Source organism: Phaseolus vulgaris, chromosome 5 (genome assembly GCF_000499845.2).
Source record: "Phaseolus vulgaris cultivar G19833 chromosome 5, P. vulgaris v2.0, whole genome shotgun sequence".
NCBI lineage: Eukaryota > Viridiplantae > Streptophyta > Magnoliopsida > Fabales > Fabaceae > Phaseolus > Phaseolus vulgaris.
In genome coordinates, this window is record NC_023755.2 from 31,443,390 (window position 1) to 31,465,629 (window position 22,240).

The 22,240-nt window shown below is 31.6% G+C and overlaps 1 protein-coding gene across 1 annotated transcript; it reads left to right on the forward strand.

Moving 5' to 3' along the window:
- Positions 1-373: 373 nt before the first annotated feature.
- LOC137835433 (D-2-hydroxyglutarate dehydrogenase, mitochondrial) lies at positions 374-8,443 on the forward strand. Its single transcript, XM_068643945.1, has 14 exons — positions 374-958; positions 1,098-1,199; positions 1,309-1,356; positions 1,855-1,925; positions 2,314-2,432; positions 2,693-2,788; positions 2,864-2,973; positions 3,615-3,695; positions 5,918-6,018; positions 6,568-6,676; positions 7,447-7,552; positions 7,781-7,866; positions 7,944-8,069; positions 8,179-8,443. Exons 1-14 carry the CDS (start codon positions 506-508, stop codon positions 8,266-8,268), a joined length of 1,698 nt encoding a protein of 565 aa, XP_068500046.1. The 5' UTR covers positions 374-505; the 3' UTR covers positions 8,269-8,443.
- The last annotated feature ends 13,797 nt before the right edge of the window (positions 8,444-22,240 follow it).

Below are 22,240 nucleotides of genomic sequence, written 5' to 3' on the forward strand. Positions count from 1 at the left end.
TTAATTGATGTAAATAATAGATAAATAGAAGTATAAAAATGTCTAAGCCCGCAACACCTATAACCTAGAGTTTCTCACGTTCTCTTCTCTTCTACTCCAACTTGCTTCAAAAGCCAATTTAATAATAATAATAATTTATAACTATATATAAAAGGAATCTTCATTAGATTTCTTAATAAAAAAAGGCGATTAAATAAAATTGGTAATATCATATTTTTACCTTTTTTTTGGTCTGTTCATTGTTATGTGGAGTAACAGTGGTTGTGAATTGTGATGATATATTTGAAGTTTTAATATTTTATTTAATGCTATATATTTAATTATTATTATTATTATCATTAATATTAAATATTTTAACATCTGAACATATATTAACATTATCACAACCTTCACTTCCCATCATCATCATCTTTTTTTATTCCAGCTTCATAGCATGAAACGTAACTAACTTGGTTTTGTGCCTTTCAAGTGCAGTTGTTCATCGCAAGCCACTTACCCCCTAACAATGGCCAGGCACAATAGCAGAGTCACACTTCGGTTCCTCTTAAGCTCCTTCCCTGACCGCTCAAGGAACCCACCTCTTCTCCCTTCTGCAACTGCAACGTTCTCTTCTTGCTTTACTACGGGTTTTGATGAAAAACGCAGGCTTTTACAGTGCAATATCGTTCGAGAGGATCAACAAGTTTTTTCCTTTTTCAAACCTCTAAGGAATTTCATTGAAATCAAACAATGGGGTGTTGGAATTCAGCGCAAACGCTATGGTTCATTGGCGGGGTTGGTTCAAAGGAACCCCAGATTCTCAAAGTTAAACGATGATGATGTTAGATACTTCGAGGGTATATTGGGTAACAAAAATGTTGTTCAGGATGAGGACAAGCTTGTCACTTCAAACACTGATTGGATGCATAAATACAAAGGCTCCAGCAAGCTCCTCCTACAGCCTAGGACCACTGACCAGGTTCTTCTATTCTTCTATTTGTTTATTTTGTCTCTATTGAATAGAATGAACAATTACCCTTTAGGAACTTGGTCCAGTGAAGCATTTGGCGTTTGGTTTGTTTAATTGACTTTATTTTTCGAGTGTTTCGTTTTTGCAGGTTGCTCAAATTCTTAAATATTGTAATTCCAGATGCTTGGCTGTTGTTCCCCAAGGTGGAAACACTGGTCTTGTCGGAGGAAGTGTTCCTGTCTTTGATGAGGTATAGTCTTTAATTTATTCTCTTGACAAGGGTTCAATCTTGAATGTACTAGAAAACAAACTCGTTACTATGTGATTATTGACAGCTTTCTTATAATCTGCTGTTGCAGGTCATTATTAGTCTTAGTTCTATGAATAAGATCATATCTTTCGACAAGGTAGACCATCTACTTCTTGAAGGGCATATTTTCTATGACTTATGAATTACCTCTTTCCTTGCGTTACTTGTTTTGAGAACTTAGTATAATTTTTGTTGAGCACTGTATAACATCTGCATCATTAAAATACTATAATCCCTCTATCTTTCTTAAATCAACTTATCAACAATTCAGTGCCTCTCCCTTTCCTACAACCTTTTGTTTTGTAAAAAATATTCATGTGTTTGGATATTGGATTGAATTGGCTTATAATCATTAAAAAACTAAAAACAATGTTTCTGTATAAAAGCAAAACCATGTGAGTCATATTAACAAACGCCCATCTGCAGCAGTTTCTCCTCTTAAGAGGAAACAACATATAATTGTGCTAGTTACCTTGCAACACCCATTTGTATCAAAAATTTATTAATTATCTCTTTGGAATTAAAGTCAATGTCAAACATTAAAGAGACAGGTTTGTATACTTAATTCTGAAGTTTCTGCCATTGTCTTCTTTAGGTTAGTGGAATATTGGTATGTGAAGCTGGGTGCATATTGGAAAATATAATGTCATTCCTGGACAATGAAGGGTAATCCTTTTAATTTTTATGAAGTCATTGTTATTTGGATCAATTTCATCTAACTGTAATTTAAGGTTTTTTGTTTTAAATTTGGGTAATCTTATACTTCTATTTCTGGAAGAAAAATAACGATGGTACTACTTTTCTTCCATGTTTTGTATTAGTAATTCTGCAACAGAACTGTTTGGGTATACTTAACAGAATTATAGTGATATTAGAAAAAGGCTTGCTCTTTGGTTTGTTCTTTTCTTGAAGTTCTACGTAGTGCAAGTCCAATGTTATGACTAATGTCTTGAACATTTTAGATTATCAATTTCCCTTTCCGTACTCATATAAGTTCTAAAACTCAACTTTAATGTAGGCTCTCTGTATTTAAATTTCTACACTTTTCATTCAGATTTATTATGCCACTAGACTTAGGTGCAAAAGGGAGTTGCCAGATCGGTGGAAATGTTTCAACTAATGCTGGTGGTTTGCGTCTTGTCCGTTATGGATCCCTTCATGGAAATGTACTTGGTAAGAAAATAACAAACGTGTTGCCTTTTCTGTATCATCTGAATACTTCTAAAGTCAGTAAGTGCATCAATGCTAGATGATTGTATTGATTAGTCATCTATAGAATGGAATACAGTTGAAAGGTGTAACAATTTTCACGATGAAGTATCAAAGCACCCGAATTTCTCAATATATTGTGAAGTTGGGGACATCTCAATCCATTTTTCTTTCGCTAGTAGCACTCTATTCATTCTGAAGCAAGCCTTTGATTTACCCTACAGGTGTTGAAGCTGTTCTAGCAAATGGTACTGTGCTTGACATGCTTAAGACATTGCGCAAAGATAACACTGGCTATGATTTGAAACATCTATTTATAGGTATGTAGTGAACAACACGTCAAATTTGGAAGCAAGTAAAATATCTGATTGTAAAATAACTTACGGATGATGTAGGAAGTGAAGGTTCCTTGGGAATTGTTACTAAAGTTTCAATACTTACCCCACCGAAGTTATCTTCAGTAAATGTGGCTTTTCTTGCTTGCAAAGATTATAACAGCTGCCAGGCATGATCAATACTCCTATTTTCAAATATATTTTAGTTTCATTGTTGCTGCATTGATTGCTTTAGTGACTTCTGCGGATTGTCTTAATTGATTGTCGTTTATATGATTTGGACAATACTGTACTGACTGATTGGGAAGGATTATATGTTTTCTTTTTTCTTCTCCTTTTTCACTAATGAAGAGCCCTTAGTGCCTATTTGGTTTGAGAAAATGTTTTCATTTTCAATTTCATGATTTTTGCATATAATTGTATAAATGCCTTTTTTTCTATTTTTTATTGTCTTCTAAGATTTGTGTGGGAATAGGTGAAAATAACATTTTTTTGTTTGTTTCAAAAGCATGAAATAAAAACAGAAAACCTTTTATTAGACTAAACATGCCCTTGTCTTCCAAATTAATTTTTAAATCTTTTATCCTTGCCTTACCACAAATACTTTTGAATAAGTATGGTGAAACTAGGTCTCTAATGACAAGATAATAAACTATATAGGAACCTTATGTTACCAATTAGGTGAAATTCTTGTATAAGCTTATGTATCATACATATAAGCTTATGTATTGCGCCAATATTTTTTTCCCTTTTGTTTTCAGAAAGAAACAGGCATCCATCTTATCAAATTGCTTTTGTTTTTGTACTTCAGAAACTGCTACAGGAAGCAAAAAGGAAACTTGGGGAGATTTTATCTGCATTTGAATTTCTGGATGTTCAGTCTATGAATTTGGTAATATCAAGTGATACCATAATGAAATTAATCTGTGTTGCAGTTGCTACTTATAAATGCATTTAAGTTTTTTTGATGCATGCTCATATGCTTAAACTTGATATAGCTTTTGTTTAATGTTAACTTTGTGCTTGATATTATCAGCTAGCCCTGTACAAGAGTGCAAATGATACTTTAGCAATCCGTGTCTTAGAAATTGATGCGGCTACTATGCATAAGCATGTAATTGTCTTTTGTGTATTCTGAACGTGTTATATAGAAAAAAAGGTAGCATTGATGGTGAGGTGAGAATGAGATGTTTGGCAGGGGAGTAAGAAACAGAGTAATAACTATCACATAATGTACACAATCTACAAATTCAAAGTTGCATATCTTGTAGTGATTTTAATACTTAGTAGGTATATATGGAAGATAAAGACTTTAGATAAAAATGGTAGTGGGTCTTATTGATGAAATTGCATTTTGATTGGAGTTTTAGATTTTTTTTCCTGCTTTTTTTTGTTGGATTTAACATCTCAAATACTTAAAGTTCGCAAACTCATTATGTAGGAAGTCATGCATGTGTTCCCTTTTTGCCACTTGCAGAATGTCATGTGTTAGAAAAGAATATGAGACTACCTGGGGAGTGAATTGATTTTAAAAACTTTTTGAAAAGATTTTCCCTTTCTTCAAGTTTTTTGAAAACTGTTTCCGTTTGAAAAACTGAATGCAATTGATTAGGGAATTAAGATTGATAAGAAAATTGGTAAACAACAAGATAAAGAAGATAGAAGAAGAAAAAGATAGCACAAAAAATTGATACCGGCTCAAATCACAAATACTCCTACATCTAGTCTTAGTTATTCAACCTTAAGATAACTGAAATCCACTATCTTTTAAATGCTTGTACAAGCACTCACCAAAAGAAAAACAAACACAAGACCACAAGCAGTGCAGGATCAACACTTGAACACACTCAAGAATGTGTATTCTACCCTTGGGACAATCCAAGAGGATACCAACCCAATCAAAATCATCTCTAGATGACACAAGATGATATACACTGGAAACACTTCAGCAACTCAGAAAAAGAATGTATCAGAAATTTCACAGCAGAAGCAATTGACAAGACAATTTCAGCAGCACAACACAACCTTTTGAATTTGTAATCTTGAAAGCACTCTTTGACAATTGAAAACAGCTCAAATGAGCTTAATGGGTTCGCTTTTTAAAGTAGTATTAGAGGTATGTAAGAGTGAGTCCAAGTTCTATTTATAGAGTTCAGAAAACGCTAATTAAAAGAGTTCATAAAAGGTATGTAAGAGTGTTTATTTTAAAGTAGAACAATTTATTTTTTTAATAATACTTTTTTCATGTGATGACAAATGATTGTTATTACTTGAGGTGTCAGTCAATCTGAGATGTCAAGTTGCATAATGATGTCTAACATGAAAGTTTTTATAAAAAAAAAGGTATGTAAGAGTGAGTCTGAGTTCTATTTGTTTTGTTAACTGATTCAAACAAGAGTGCAGCATTATACGTTTTCATTGATTACCAACTCAAGATAATTAATTATCCTATTCTGAAACATCTCAAGAACAGTTTAATCGATCACTTAAGACCTTAATGGATTAACATAGTCATAAAACCTCCTTTTTCACATTTTTTAACTTTTCAAAACAAATTTTCTTTTGATTAATTTTAATATAAATTGCGTGCTAAACTGAAAACCTTGTGTGAGAGACTCTTAAACACATGTAATGAAAACTAAAACACTCAATACATCTTCAACATCAACATCTTCAAACATCATCATCAAAACAGCTTCTCTTTAGTCTTAACATTGTAGTCAACAAGGTAAACATAGACTTCGATAAACAAAACAATGAAAAACATTTTGGGAAGTTCTGGCCAATACTATGATATAGGAATAAAATGCTTTGGGACTTGAGCCTTGACTTTGATCTATGGTTTCCAACAATGACCTCCAAACTTGTCTATGTGTTGTCATGGAATTCATCATGAACTTTACGTGAATGGCTTCATAGTATCTGATCATTGTGATATTTACAATTTTCTCCAATCATAACAACTCTACTAGTTTAGATTTATTTATTTGTTTTGGATTTATACAAATTACTGCTAAAAAATCCTAGGTCTTACTGCTGAGAAAATAATCAGAACTTTTTTTCTTTTCCCCTTGGTTGGTCCTAGTCATCCTGATTTGATTGGGTTTCTGACAGGTTTTAAATCACCTGGAAGGTGCACGAAATCCAATACCTACGTCATTGCATAACTTTTATGTTCTGATTGAGACAACGGGCAGTGATGAATCTTCTGACAAGTAAAGTCTATTCATTTTTTTGTGTGTGCGTGAATAAAAATCCTTGCATTTTAACATGAGGCAGTCAGTCATTTCGCAGAGTAAATTACATTGATTTCTGCTGTTCTGACTTTTGATCAATCATGTACTTCCATTTAAATTGTAATTTAGCAACCTTCAACAAAGATTAGTGTAATTTGTTACATTGCTGGAGGATTTGTTTAATTCTAAATTTTGTTCCTTCTCGTCCCGGCTTTTACTGGCATTAAAAGCTACTTCAACTTTTTTAGGAGGTTGGGTGGAAGAATGAATTGCAGAGTCTAATAATTAAGTGATTAGGGGACAGTTATTAGAAATGTCTTATCCTCCGTAATTTCACTTACAGAATCCTGAATTGATCCAAATGAAATTTTCTACGCTATGAAGTATGAACCTTAAAATTTGCCTGGAAACGTTCCTTAAGTTATTTTCCTGTTTTTTTTGTAATTATTTTTTTTATTTAAATTATCAATATAAGCATGCACTTAAAATACCTTCACATATGATGTGACTTTATTTGGACACCTCCAGACAAAAGCTTGAAGCATTTCTACTTGGCTCCATGGAGAATGAATTGATATCTGATGGTGTTCTTGCACAAGACATAAATCAAGCATCATCATTTTGGCTTCTACGCGAGGTTGACATTTTTCACTCCATTATTATTATTTTTTTCAAAAAATGCTTTATCCCTTTACAAAATTAAGCATATATCCCTGCCATGTTCTACTTTTCAGTTTTCTTGGCTGGTTTTCGAATTTTTACAGTCAGTATTTTTACCTTTTTTGAATTCATACTTCATTTTTGAAAGTGAAAAAGCTTGACCAAGTTAGATCAGCTATACCCCTCGTATTTGGAATCTTTATACCAATGTCGTATGAAGTTATTGTTGTCTACCCACTTTTACTATCCACTTGCTTGGTTATTAATGCTCTACGGGCGGTTTAATCCTAGAGAAGGTTTCATTTCACTTCAAATTTCTATATCATTTCGTACTTTTACTCTTGGAATGAATTTCCTGCTAAATTGATCGTGCTAATATTCTTATTTTTCATTTTATGGGCCAAGTTGATCATATTTGTTCTGATTTCAGCTGTTGTCATTTGATACTTGTGGATGCTTTTTCAGTGTATACTCTTGTTGAGATGTACAAAATAGCTAACTGTTTTAACATATTGAGTGGAAGAAACATAACTGCCACGCTGTAGATACTAGATTTCATTTTCTTATTTTTCTTCAGGAATTTGAAGAGGATGATTCCCTCAACCCCCAAAAGTGTTATCCTTTTGTTTTTTTCTCAGCAATAATTTGTCATCAGTAATTAAATTAAATTTAATACGAATTTTTAATTGTTTTATGAAAATACTATTGATGAGTTTGGTTGTATTAGATTTTATCTAATGATTTCAGGGTATACCAGAGGCATTGATGAAAGCAGGAGCTGTTTACAAGTATGATTTATCAGTACCTCTTGAACACATGTACAATCTTGTTGAAGAAATGCGCTCTAGACTAGGTAAGGAACAGACTATAACTTTGCCATGTAGTTATATTTTTGTTTTCTAAGTTTGTGGTATAGTTCAGGAGGAAATTAGCAGACATAATGTAGTAAGTATATGTTTGATTCCTTCGTTTGTGTCCTAGAAAGTCTATAGCTTTTATGGAAGATGAGTTATGTGGGGTCACAATCGTGCATAGAGGAATGATATTGTATTTTATTTGTTCATCTGTTATTGAATTGTAGGTAATACTGCTAATGTAATTGGATATGGTCACCTTGGAGATGGAAATTTGCATTTGAACGTTTCTACTCCTCATTATGATGACAAGGTAGCTCTAACATAGCACACAACTGCTTGGTTATGAAAATTTTCTTTTCACGACATTATCAGTGATAAAATTTGCAGATTTTGTCGCAAATTGAACCTTTTGTATACGAGTGGACATCTAAGCACCGAGGGAGTATTAGCGCTGAGCATGGAATTGGACTAATGAAAGCCAACGAAATTTACTACAGCAAGTCACTTGAAACTGTATGTATATTATGTTATTAACTTATTACTGACTCAAGTTGCAGTTTTGTATTTGAAAACGTAAACTTGTGAAATGAATGGATGTCTGAAGTAGTATCAAATTGAACAGGTGCAAGTGATGGCTTCGATCAAGAATTTGATGGACCCCAATCACATACTCAACCCATATAAAGTTCTTCCTCACTCTCTCACTTCATAAGCTCATCTGCAAAACTTTATGTTTTTGCTCAATTCCTAAAAGTGAGACATTGTTAACAAGTGTTTTGTTACATTGTGATAATAACCAATTGTGTTATACGCAGTGAATTCGTAACACTTGTAATATCTTTCCCACCCTTTTCCCCACTATTTATTAGATTGATTATCTTTCGCGAGATCCTTTGCTTTATCACATCTTTTGTCTACTTTAATATTAAACTTCCTATCTTTATTTTTTACCACATAATCCAAACATATTTTTAATATTGCATCTTTTTAAGAGCTTAGTTTTCTAGAATAACGTCATGCAGTTTAGACAAGAATTATATGTAGTTGTTACTTTTATTCATACATTATTACAAAAAATATTCGTGTTTGATCGTCAAAGTTAACAATACTCACATTACCACAAACAAGATTACGAAATATATATATATATAAGCTTTTTAATAATATTTATTTAAATTTTTTTTTCAGAATTAAAGGATTAGTGAAAAAATTCCCTACATTTTCAAATAAATCACGGTGAGAGTAATCTAATTTCATCATGTTAATAGAGACTGTGTGGTTATATGAATTGTTTCGCTTGCTCGTAACAGTTTCAGTGTAAGCCGTCCCTGTAGATAGGGGTGGGGGCAAGTATCCACATAACCCACAACTATATTAGAAATGATGTTTTTGAAATAAAGACAAGTTGATAATATAATTAATTATTATAGTTTTTAATAGTTTATATAATAATTTTTTTATGTTTTCTTGTTCATGAAATATTTAATTTTAATATATTTATTTAAAATAGATATTAGTTCTTGTATTATTTAATTTATTGCAACAAAAATATAAAATATTTAAACGAAATTATTGTGCAAGCATTCAATTTGTTTTTTAGATTTTGCGAATTATGTGACATAGACAAACATAGTTAATCAGAAATTCTTATCTGGATTGGACTTTCTGTAAGCCTAGGCGGACAAAAATGGATCATCGTTCGCATTCCATCCTTAGTGTAAGAGTTGTAATAGTTTAGATGCCTTTGGGTTAATCCCTAATATAAGAGTTTTCTATATTCATGAATGAGTTTGTTATTGGATTCCACAGCAGGTTGGGGAGAATTATTTTTAGTGATATTCATATTCATTCTAAATACTATTAATATATTGTGATAATAATTAAATTGTCACTAGTACTCTTGTCACTATTACACAATAATTTTAAATGTCACTAAAACTAAATGTTATTGTAACAAAAATAATTGTCACTAGTAATTCTATGTAATAGTAACAATAATCCGATATCATAAATATATAAGATAATAGTGATACATTAATTGTCGTTAGTATATTCTAAGTAATAATGACAATAATATAATATCACAAATATATAAGTACATTAATTGTCACTAGTTGTGATTATTATTAATTTACAATAATAACTAGTATAATTTTAATGTCGTCATAATTAGTTATTAATTATTAATATTGTATCATAATTGTTAGAAATTATGATAGTGTGTAATTGTCACAAATAAATATAATGTGATAATTAATAGGCAAATTATATTTTAAATTTCAAAAAATAATAATTAAAATAAATTAACATAAAATATAAATATAAAATATTCAATACATTCAAAATAACAAAAATTAAAATATCCAACAATAATTTCAAATACAAGAACTAAAATATCAAACAATAATCTCAATAAGACCTCATTCTACTTGAAAATATTTTAACGACATTTATTTCAAAAAAATAACAATAAATGATATGTAGTATCTTCAAACATTTTGATCATGCAAAATAAATAAAATAAATCACTAATATCAATAAAAAAATTAATTATACTTTAAAAATGTAAAGATAAAATTATGGACATATTAATGAAAAATTTAAATAAGAAACAAACCTATTGTATTTGGTATAACATTTGACATTTGATCTCTCTCTTTTAATATCTTGTTAGTGGAGAGTTTTCATAGCAAATTGTATCTTTCACTTTGAATTACAAGAGTTTTCCACTTAATTGTAGCTATTATAATATTATAATAAGCATGAGTATGAATCCTTGATAATATAAATCAATCATAAATTAGCTTTTATATGAATCATATAATGCGCAACAAGTTAAACTTTAGCATTCAAACGGATGAAACATAGTTTTATTTAATGGGCGCTGAGATGAGATATTATGATCTTTAAATGCACCTCAAATGTAATCCTGCTTACATATTAAAGACAAGTTGTAAAACCAAGAACTAACTAATCATGCTTACAACATGAGGTATATGCTACTTAGGTCTATTGACTTGCGACATGCCAAAAGCTACAACATAAAGGCAATGGCCAGGTTGATAATGATAACAAAGTCATGGTACATTCAATGAAAAATCCAAAAAATAGGTTCAAAAATAAATTGTGTGAATGAAGTTTTTTCTACTCACGGAATATTTCTGAAGCAATAAAAAAGAAATTAATAATATTTTTAAAATGTAAAATGTAATTATAGACATAGTAATGGAACAACTTAAGAGAACTTACTGTATTTGAAGGAACATTTGAATTGTTAAATGATAAAGCTCCTAATAGAGTAGCCATTTGACGTTTCATCTCCCTTTAATTTTTTTGCTTCATTTGGTCATATTGAGTTTTCATAGAAAGTTTTTTATCTTCAATTAATTGACGTTGAGATTGCAATTCACTTTGAAGTTGATTGTTAGCCTCTTCCTGTTGTTGGATTATGCTAGTCAAATTTTGCACTTCTAACTCTAAATCTTTGCTCTTTTTTGTTCATTCTCCATTTGACTTTGAATAAACTGTCTCTCTGCATTTCTTTTTGTCATCGATACACTTCCTATACCTTGTGAGTGATTTGGTTTTGTTCCTAGTACATATGCAAAATGTTTAACCAATGGCACAGGTGCTTTTGAAATTTCTTCTCCATACACTTCACTCACATTTTGCAAATTTTCCTACACAATGTTAACACAAAATAGTTAACATTGACAACTAGCATTGAATTAAATCATTACACTACTCTTTTTACTTACCATAATTTTTTCACCATTAGAAATACACCAAATGCCATCAGATCTCATACGTGTAGCCTTCCATTGCATTCGACCATTCCTCACTTTTTAACTCTTCTTTATATTGAAAACAAATAAATAAGGTAATATAATGATACATTAAATAAAATAAAATAAAAACAAACTTTTATATGTGAAACATAAAGAAATCATATAAAACAACATTACCATTTAAAATGCCTTTTGGACAATTGATTTAGTGCCAATAATTGATTTAATTCCTTGTTTACTTCGACTAACTTTATTTTTCAAGCTCCTCTCCTATAAATATAGAAATAAATTAATATTATAATACATAAAAAATAAAATTCAAATTTAAGATATAGATATACAAAGAAAGTAACCTTACCTTAAACTTGGAATCATTCAATTTGTTATGTATTAACCAATTTCAATCTTCGGGTACTACATCATATGGCCTACCTTGGTTTTGGATATATGTTTGATACAAATGGTGATGTCTATTTCTATATTGCTTTTGTAACTGTTTCATTGCATGTTCTCTGTCCTTTTCCATCAAACATCATGCATCCTAAAGTCATGAAGTTAAAAAGAGTACCAAATAATCAAAATAGATTAAATATATAAATAAAAATTAATTAAGTACACTTACATGAATAGAGTAATACTAACCTTCATAAGTTTCCACATTAGAGTAAAGTCATCTTCAAATATCTTCTTCCAAGTTTTAACTTGTAAAGGAGCCTTTTGACGTATACACACAGTTGCTTCAGCCTTGAAATATTTTGCATGTTTCCCACAAAGTTTAAAATAAGGAGGGGGAAATTGGATGTCAAAAGTATTTCCCATTACCATTAATTTTTATCTTTTCTTTGGAAGTTTTGCATTAATGGTATGCCCACGTCGTTTCTTAACAACATGTTGACCTAAATTAAATTAAGAAAATAAATCAATACCAATTTCACTAATTATTTATTCAATCTAGAAAAACATGTTATACAAATACTTGTACTTGTTTCATGTTGCTCAACATTAACCAACTCATATGCATTTACCCTTTTAGAATTTAATCTTAATGGTCTTGTTATCTACAAAATATAAAGTAAATAATCACAAAAGTTTAAGAATGAGTTACATTATCAACCTAACTTAGATAGGTGTTACTTGTTTAATTAAACTAAACACAAACATTTATACATTTTAAGAATCTCATTACATACCATTTTTTATTGTATTTTTCATTTTCACTTGAATATTGAAACTCTTGTAATTCTTTGGGTCTATATTCTTCATCATGCTCTTCATCTCTTTCTTTTCCCTTCTTGTTTTTGGTATCTTGAGTTGGGACTTTGCAACAATAAGATAAATGTGATAATCCTAGAGCCTCTAGTTTTTCTTTGTTTTCTGCAATTCTTTGTAGCTTTTGTTCTTCATATTTAGACATGTCTCCTACGAACAAAAAGCTAGGATGCTTTCTCACTTGAAAATGGATCTATATTGAAGTAAATTTTAACTTATATTTTCCAAGTCAAATAATAAACTAAACTAAAATAAATAAGCCAACAAGAAATAACGAGCAGTTCACATCAAATAACAAGCAATGTTGACAATATATTCATGAGTTTGAACATTCATCACTGAAGGAGGAAGCGCGTAGAAAACTGGTTTTGTGGAGCAGAAGTCGTTTTGGTATGTTTACAAGAGTTTTGATGGGTGATGTTGATTTTGTTCTTTCAACACCTATTTATCAGCACCAATTCCTAGCTACCCAAACAGATTACCACCAAATGAATACACATCACCATCAGCAGATATACCCTATATGCCACAATCCTGCAACAACTCCCTCTATGTGGATAACCAATAAGAAAGATACATAAGTTGTGATTAGTTCATCATCGGTAGTTCCTTGCCCACACTTGACCAAAACAAGATGACATGAAGAATTAAACAATAGCTAGGTTGATGTAATAATTAAACAGTGAATTTTACCGTTTTGCTTCTCTTTTCGACGAAGTTGAACTCCCCAACAACCCATTCTCCAGGTAGTTTTAATTTTTCATCTATACTTATTCTTGTTGTTTTTAAGTAGGAGAGTATTAAGTAATATCACAAATGTTATAATTAATGATAAAGAGATTTATGCAAATATAATATTTTTAAAAGTAATATCATAAATGTTATAATTAATGATAAAGAGATTTATACAAATATAACATACCAATTTATAAAAGATACACATATAAAATGATTATATTATGTAAATAATTTAAAAGTAATTGGAACCTTGTGTTTTGGCTTCTTTGCTCAGGTTTTGAGAATCATGACAAACTAAAAAATAATATCTAATGTAAACGCACAACACGTGAAAACATATGCCATTGCCATCGTAAAAACACATTAAATTATTTCTTTGAATAGTTTTATATATAATATTATTATGCATATAATTGATTACACATTACTAATTAAAATATCCTATGAGAAAACAGACATTCACTTTCACCACCTAAACCTCTGCCGAGAAACTTCGACCATAATGCAATCAAACATCTAATTAATATATCATTCATCTATGATTAGAAGCCTATCACATTGCAGCTCAAATGAAAACGCTCACAAGTCACAACTTAGAAATGCAAGTATTTTTGAATTCCTATAAATAATATTTCAGTACCTAAAACCCATAAAATGTAGCTATTATGGATATTAGAAATGGGAATTCCCATCAGAGATGCACAGGGGAATAATGCCCATCCCTGTCCCACCCTGTTAACACTCCTACTCAAGCTATGATTTTTTATGGAGTGGGTTATTATGTGTGTCTTTCCAGATGAGGATGATCCAATAAGTTCAGTTAATTTTCCTTCACGTAATCCACCTCCGAGCAATGCATCAATCTTGAGTTACATGGACTCAAGCATAAAGTAATAAGTAGTGCTACTTTTGTTACTAAACCAAATCTAACATCTATTAAGAATTCAATGTTATAATCCAAAAAAGTTTTCAACACCAATGAAAAAACGTGAGCATGAAAATGGCGTGCAAACACAATTATGCGATGAGTCAAACAACAAAGGGTTTAAATAAGACAGTAATCTATTAATGTATTGGAACTAAACTGAGATAATAAAGTATGGGATGCTCCTTATTATCAAGGGGTTACACTATTATATGATAAGATCATGATAATAAATTAAAGGCAAAAGCAGATCTGGACGAGAGAGAGAGTTCATGATAATATTAGGATTTAGGAACCATTGCTAGCAAACTACAGGCTTGCACACATCAAAAGATTTTATTTGCAATAAATACTGACAAAATTTAAGAAAAAACACTACTTCATTTAAAATCCATAAACCCACATAATGCTACTGCATTTATTAAACAAAATATAAAAAAAACCATTCCTAAACCCTAAATGGATTTAAATTCCAAATTTCATAATAAAAATCAAGAGGAGGAAGATGACTTACCTAAAGCTGATGGAAAAGGAAATATCGTAACCTGTTCATTGAATTAACTCGAGTTTTATATTAAAACAAAAAGGAAAAGAAAAAATGGGACAAATGAACATTAAACCTGATGCGCATATCCAAACAAAACTGGAAAGTTGACAATGAACCTTCCTATATACCTATAGTCTCACCTTTCAACAACATTAATTATATGACAAAATAAAATAAGAAAAAACTATAAATCTCTTGTATCCCAAATAGTGATGGCACAACAAATTACTCTGCTAGACCTGTATAGAAATAAAACAAACAATAAACATTAACTGAAAGCTGAAATTGAAACAAAAAAACAAAAAATAGAAAAATTCTAATTCATTTGAAACTCATAAATTTTTTAAATAGAATCAAAAAAGCCCACCCCTAAACGTAAATAGATTTAAATCCCAAATTACATAATAAAAACCCTAATTTATGAGAAAATAAAAAAAATGGAAGAAGATAACTTACACCTTATTTTGATTCTAAAAAAGAAAAAGACCTTCACTTTATATGCAATTCTGGTTCATAAATGTTAGAATGTATGGCCTTAAACGAGAGGGGGTGAATTGTTTAAAGGGGGTTTTCGAAAACTTTTTAAGCTAGAATGAAATTCTTTGCATGAAACCATATTAGGAATTCAGTTAGCCAAGAAACAAAGCACAAAACAGCAAAGCACCAGAAAAACAATCGGTTGTTTCTGCGAAACAATCGGTTGTTTCTGCGAAACAATCGGTTGTTTATACTAGTAAAATAATAACAACTGAATTTAAATGAGTTTAAGAGAAGAAAGAGATACACAAACAGTTTATACTTGTTCACTCTTAAACCAAGAACTACATCCAGTCCCCAGAATCCATTGGGCAATCCACTAAGCAATCAATTACAGATTACACACAAACACCACCAAAGAAGTGACCTTGATCCCCTCAAGAAACACACTTCCTTTGGCTCAGCACACCCACCAAGAATGTTGATCTTGACAACCTCAAGAGCACACAACCCTTCTTGGCTTTACAACACCAGAATGTACAAAGTATTCATAACGAATTACACTTGTTACAGAATGAACTGAAATCAATACAGATCTAATCCTATTCCACTCTCTCTTGAGAAAACCAAAGCTCAAAGGTGAAAACTCAAATCTTGAAAGCAATCTCGGAAAAGCTCAAATTTGTTTTTCTCTTTTCTTTTGTTTGTTATAATACATTAACAAACTATTTATAGCTTTCAAATATTGGTCAAAGCATTTAAAACAGAAGCGTATTCAATTTGAAAATCATTTAAAGCACACTTAACTAACAAAACAGATTCTGTTAAGATTTTCAAACAACCAATCGATTGATTTCACGAAACAATCGATTGTTTTGGTTTGACAGCAAGTCAACCAACCAAAACAGTTTTCAACCTTTTCAAAAACACCTAAGTGTAAAACAATCGGTTGTTTCGAAAAAACAACATGTTGTTTTTCACTTAGTTTGAAAAACACTTTAAACTTAAAAGATTTGAAAACACTTAAGTTTTATATTCAACAAAGAGTGGATTACAAAGATAAACTACCCATATCCTACTCTAAAACACAACAACAACTTCAAGCAACTTCAGCCTTCCATCAAACACTAGGATTTGGATTCTTGAAAGCCTTTGATCAAACTTGATTTAACAATCTCCCCCTATTTGATGAAGACAAATCCTTTGTTGCTTGTGTTGGACTTGTTTGAATCTGAAGCAGTTCCTGCAAAACAATCTTTAAGCAATATACAACATCTATGCAGCAGGTTAGAATAGCACATAAATCTTGTGTTTTGCTTAATCAAAACAGCAGAAAAACCAACAGCCAAAACTATAAAGCATTAGCAGCAACAAGCAGTAGAATCATTAATCACTTAAACAAATAGAGTTTGCAGACTTAAAGACAACACAACATAAAATCTCCCCCTATTTGTCTTCACAAATAGACTATAAGAAGAGATAAAGCATAAATTGTTCCAGATAAAACAGAATTTTAAAAGAAATAGCACTTAAACTGTTATAGAGCAAAAACAATCGGTTGTTTCGAGCATTCAACCGGTTGTTTTTCTTCAGTCATCCTTGCCATACTGCAACTCAAAAATCTGGTTCTGAACAACTTCAATCTGTTCATCCAGGGTCATAAAACGAGTATCCATGCTCTGGAATCTGTTGTCAATGCTCTGGAAATTGGTCACACAAAGATCATGGAGATTTCTTTGATTTTCAGCAAAGTCACCACCACGTATATTTCAAAAGAAGACATAGAAGGAATCTCATCCCCTTAATGTCCTGCACTTGTTCCAGCATCAAAGTTAGTTGCAGGTTGTTTTTCATTGTGGATATCCGTATCAGCAGCTTGATCTTCTTCATCAAAATCAGCAGTTCCAGCACTTGATGAACCACCATGATCACCGCTCACCCATCTTCCATTTATCTTGGTGAATCCCATCTTGCTTAGTGAACCATTGTTCAAGTTGATTTGACCAACTCAGAGGTCTCATCTTCAAGATTCACTTCAAAATAGAGCAAGAATTTAGAGATTAAAACAGCATAGGGATAGTGGTAGTCACTTAACCTCACGGATTTTTGCATATGTTCTTTGGTGATGTGAATCCAATTGATCTTGATCTTCTTCATGATGCAGTAGATATAAACAAGATCTTCTTCTGTTAAAACAGAATGGCCGCTCCCCCTTGGAGTTAGGATCCAAGTGACAATGAGAGCTAACACTCTTTCATCTAACTTTAACCCTTCAACAGAACAAGTTCTCACTTGTGCTTGTTGATTCTTCAAGCAGCTTTTGTAGTATTGGACCTTGTTGAAATCTTCCGCAACTCCAAGCTTTCCTTTATTGATCCTAAAACCAGCATATTTCAATCCAGTTACAGCAGCCCATACATCATGGGTAATCTCCATGTCTACACCTTTAACATGTGAAACAAGGTTGTTTCCTTCAAACTTTAGGTTTGTGTAGAATACCCGAATCAAATATGGATATATGTTTCCCTTCATCTCCAAGAATCGTCTCAGCAACTGATCCTTGAGAAGCTTTCTAACATTGTCCAACTTTTGGCTTTTCAACCAATCAAAGGAGACAACTTTTGGATTGTTGATCACTTTTGTGCTTGTCTCAAAGCGATACCTCTCAATAAGCTCATTATCCCCTAAAAACCAGCCCTCAAGCCTCCCTCCTGACCTTACAGCCCTTGTTTTGATCCTCTTTGATGTAGGTGGAGTGGACTCCATGATAGCAGAAAAAAGAGGCAAATGCTCACACACAAGGAGAGAAAGAGATGTTGCAAGAGATGGCTCAATTGGTTGTTTTTATGAAAGAAAACAATTGCAAATGATTTTATAGCAACTCAGATATCTTCTTTGATCCTTTGGTGATTGTGGATTTTGGTCTACAAGATAAGAGATTGGTCCAAGAACTGCACAAAAAACGTCAGAAAATGGCCGAAAAACACATGGTCAGCACATGTGATCTTTGACTAGACATAAAGGCTCTTGAATTTCCAAGATATGGAATATATTCCTTTATGACATCTTGTAACTTCCTCCATAACACAACCAGGCTTTCAAGACTGCTTTATTGACTCAAGATCCTTTCATTATTGAGATCTGCAACATAAAGAATGCATAGAGAAATTAATTCAATTCTTTCACAACGCTGTCAGAGAAGAAACAATCGGTTGTTTTTCTGCAACATGTTGGCAGATTGTGAATTTCAAGCATAGACTGAGAAAGGTTCAAAACTGATGTTAATCCTCATTTGAAAAAGACAAATTAAACATGAATTAGTAATTAAAAGACAAAGGCAAAGTTAAGGAAGGTCTTATCCTTTTATGAAGTCCCTTCAATGAGTCATTGTTTGTGATCAAGAAACTTCTTTTGACTTTTGAAAAGGCTTGGACTGGTATACACCCTCAATTCAGTTCCAGTTTTAATCATTTCCTTCCAAGAACCTGATCAGATGACTCAGAGCTTCATGTTCTTCTAGTTTCCCTGCATAATAATGAATTCAAGCAACAAGGTTTGGTCCCCTTACAAATGTGGGTCCATTTGATTTATCTTTATCATTTGAAACCTCACAACCTTTGGGAATCCACTTCATAAAACCTCTGGGAACAGAATATTTTCTTATTTTGCAGAATCTGACAGAATGACCTCTTTTCATTAAATAAAAGCATGTAACAACCGGTTGTTTCAACTTAACAATCGGTCGTTTTATTGATTGTTTTGAAAATTTATTTGAAAAATTATCTTGCTTGTTCCGTGGATTAAAACCTAATTCAGCTCTTCTAAAAACACAATTTTGAGATGCCAAGACACTCTCAAAGTTGGATTTTACCTTTGAAAGCTTATCCACAGTTTTAACAAGATAATGAACTTTCTTTTCAAGATTTTCATAGTTTTCATAAACAAGAGAGTCACACACATGAGAAGAGTTTTTGCAATGTTTTTCAAGCTTTTCAAAATCAATTTTTGATTTTTCCAGCTCTTCTTCAAGTGTCTTAACCCTCTTTTCAAGCCAGTTGTTAAGCCCTTTCAATCAGTTGTTTGAGAGAACCAATCAGTTAGCTTCTTCATGAGTTTCTTGAAAAGCTTGAAGCAATTTACTATAATTTTCAGCACTTAGGGAAGCACATGAACTTACATTGCTTGAGCTACATGACTCATCATCTCCTTCTACAATCAAGCATATGTTTGCCTTTTCATCTTCACTTGATGAGGAGCTTGATGAGGAGACTTCATTTTCATCCCAAGCAATATATGCTCTTCTTGATTTTCCCTTTTTCTCCTTGTAACTTGATTTCTTTTCATTGCTTTCTTTGTTTGGGAAATTAGCTTTTATGTGCCCTTGTTCACCACAACCAAAGCAAGTATAATTATTAGAATTGAAATCACTAGTTTTCTTGTTACCATACCTTTCTTTGTTGGCTTCTTTGTTGCAATTTCTTTTCAAGAATCTACTAAACTTTTTGGACAGCAAACTAAGGTTTTCTTCTTCACTTTCATCACTTGACTCTTGCTTGCTTTTGTGCTTGGCAACTTTCAAGGCAATGTTTCTCACATGTTTGTCTTCACTTTCTTGAACATTGAGTCTATTCATTTCTAACTCATGTTCACTAAGCTTACCAAACAATGAAGCCGTTGTCAAGGATGTCAAATCTTTTGATTCAGAAATTGTTGCCACCTTAGGTTGCCATGATCTATCAAGACACTTGAGGATCTTGATGTTTAGTTCTTCTTCATCAAAGGTTTTCCCAAGGCTCATAAGGTGGTTGATGATGTGGGTGAACCTCTTTTGTACTTCAGAGATTGACTCACCCTTAAGCATTCTAAACATTTCATATTCCTGAATTAGAGTGTGCTTTCTTGCTCTCTTCACATCATTGGTTCCTTCATGAGTCACCTCCAAAGTGTCCCACATCTCCTTGGCCGATGAGCATTGAGAAATCTTGAAAAATTCATCCGAATTCAAGGCAGATGTTATGATGTTCTTAGCAATACAATCAAATTTGGCATACAATCAAATTTGGCCTTCTTGTTTTCAGAATTAATCCATTGAGACCAAGGTTTTTCAATGGAAGATCCATCTTTTTCAAATTTTGGAATAAAAGGACCATTTTCAATTGCATCCCAAATTCCCTTGTCAAGAGATTCAACAAAGATTTTCATTCTAACTTTCCAGAATTGATAATTCAAACCACAAAATAGAGGTGGTCTATTGATTGAAGCACCCTCTCCAAAAGGTAGTTTTTTAGCCATTGAAAAAAGATTTTAGGATCAAACTTGAGTATTTTTCAAGTACCAAGCTCTTGATGCAAATTGTTAGAATGTATGGCCTTAAACGAGAGGGGGGTGAATTGTTTAAAGGGGTTTTCGAAAACTTTTTAAGCTAGAATGAAATTCTTTGCATGAAACCATATTAGGAATTCAGTTAGCCAAGAAACAAAGCACAAAACCGAAAAGCACCAGAAAAACAATCGGTTGTTTATGCGAAACAATCAGTTGTTTATACTAGTAAAATAATAACAACTGAATTTAAATGAGTTTAAGAGAAGAAAGAGATACACAAACAGTTTATACTTGTTCACTCTTAAACCAAGAACTACATCCAGTCCCCAGAATCCATTGGGCAATCCACTAAGCAATCAATTACAGATTACACACAAACACCACCAAAGAAGTGACCTTGATCCCCTCAAGAAACACACTTCCTTTGGCTCAGCACACCCACCAAGAATGTTGATCTTGACAACCTCAAGAGCACACAACCCTTCTTGGCTTTACAACACCAGAATGTACAAAGTATTCATAACGAATTACACTTGTTACAGAATGAACTGAAATCAATACAGATCTAATCCTATTCCACTCTCTTTTGAGAAAACCAAAGCTCAAAGGTGAAAACTCAAATCTTGAAAGCAATCTCGGAAAAGCTCAAATTTGTTTTTCTCTTTTCTTTTGTTTGTTATAATACATTAACAAACTATTTATAGCTTTCAAATATTGGTCAAAGCATTTAAAACAGAAGCGTATTCAATTTGAAAATCATTTAAAGCACACTTAACTAACAAAACAGATTCTGTTAAGATTTTCAAACAAACAATCCATTGATTTCACGAAACAATCGATTGTTTTGGTTTGACAGCAAGTCAACCAACCAAAACAGTTTTCAACCTTTTCAAAAACACCTAACTGTAAAACAATCGGTTGTTTCGACAAAACAACATGTTGTTTTTCACTTAGTTTGAAAAACACTTTAAACTTAAAAGATTTGAAAACACTTAAGTTTTATATTCAACAAAGAGTGGATTACAAAGATAAACTACCCATATCCTACTCTAAAACACAACAACAACTTCAAGCAACTTCAGCCTTCCATCAAACACTAGGATTTGGATTCTTGAAAGCCTTTGATCAAACTTGATTCAACAATAAACACCTGCACCAAAAACTGTAAAATATATTTTGAAGTCGCCAAATAAATGCGTTGGCGTAAAAATTTTATGATAGCTAGGCAAAGATTGTTTCGTACTGAGCAGTTACAGTTTTTTATTTATTTATTTAGAAATAGGTTGATTACATATTAAATTAAATATGATTATGATTTTATTTTATTGTTTATTATTTTTATATATTATGGTGTATATAATAAAAATAATAATTATAATTAAATAATTATATATTACAATGTTTGATAACAAGTTTAATTCTATATTTTTAAACAAAATTAATAAATTGATAAATTTATTTTAAAAGAAAATAAATACGAGTTTTTTTTTCCATAGAGGTCTAAATATTAATTTTTTATTTATACTACCTGACTTTAAAATATTGAGAGATAAGTTAATTGTTTCCGAGATATATATATATATATATATATATATATATATATATATATATATATATA

What these genes read in the sequence shown, in the direction of transcription:
- LOC137835433 (XM_068643945.1), top strand. Translation starts at nt 506, where the DNA reads ATGGCCAGGCACAATAGCAGAGTCACACTTCGGTTCCTCTTAAGCTCC. An exon ending in CCTTCATGGAAATGTACTTG is followed by an intron (nt 2,433 to 2,692) that starts GTAAGAAAATAA and finishes TTTACCCTACAG; the next exon opens with GTGTTGAAGCTGTTCTAGCA. An exon ending in AGAAATGCGCTCTAGACTAG is followed by an intron (nt 7,553 to 7,780) that starts GTAAGGAACAGA and finishes ATTGAATTGTAG; the next exon opens with GTAATACTGCTAATGTAATT.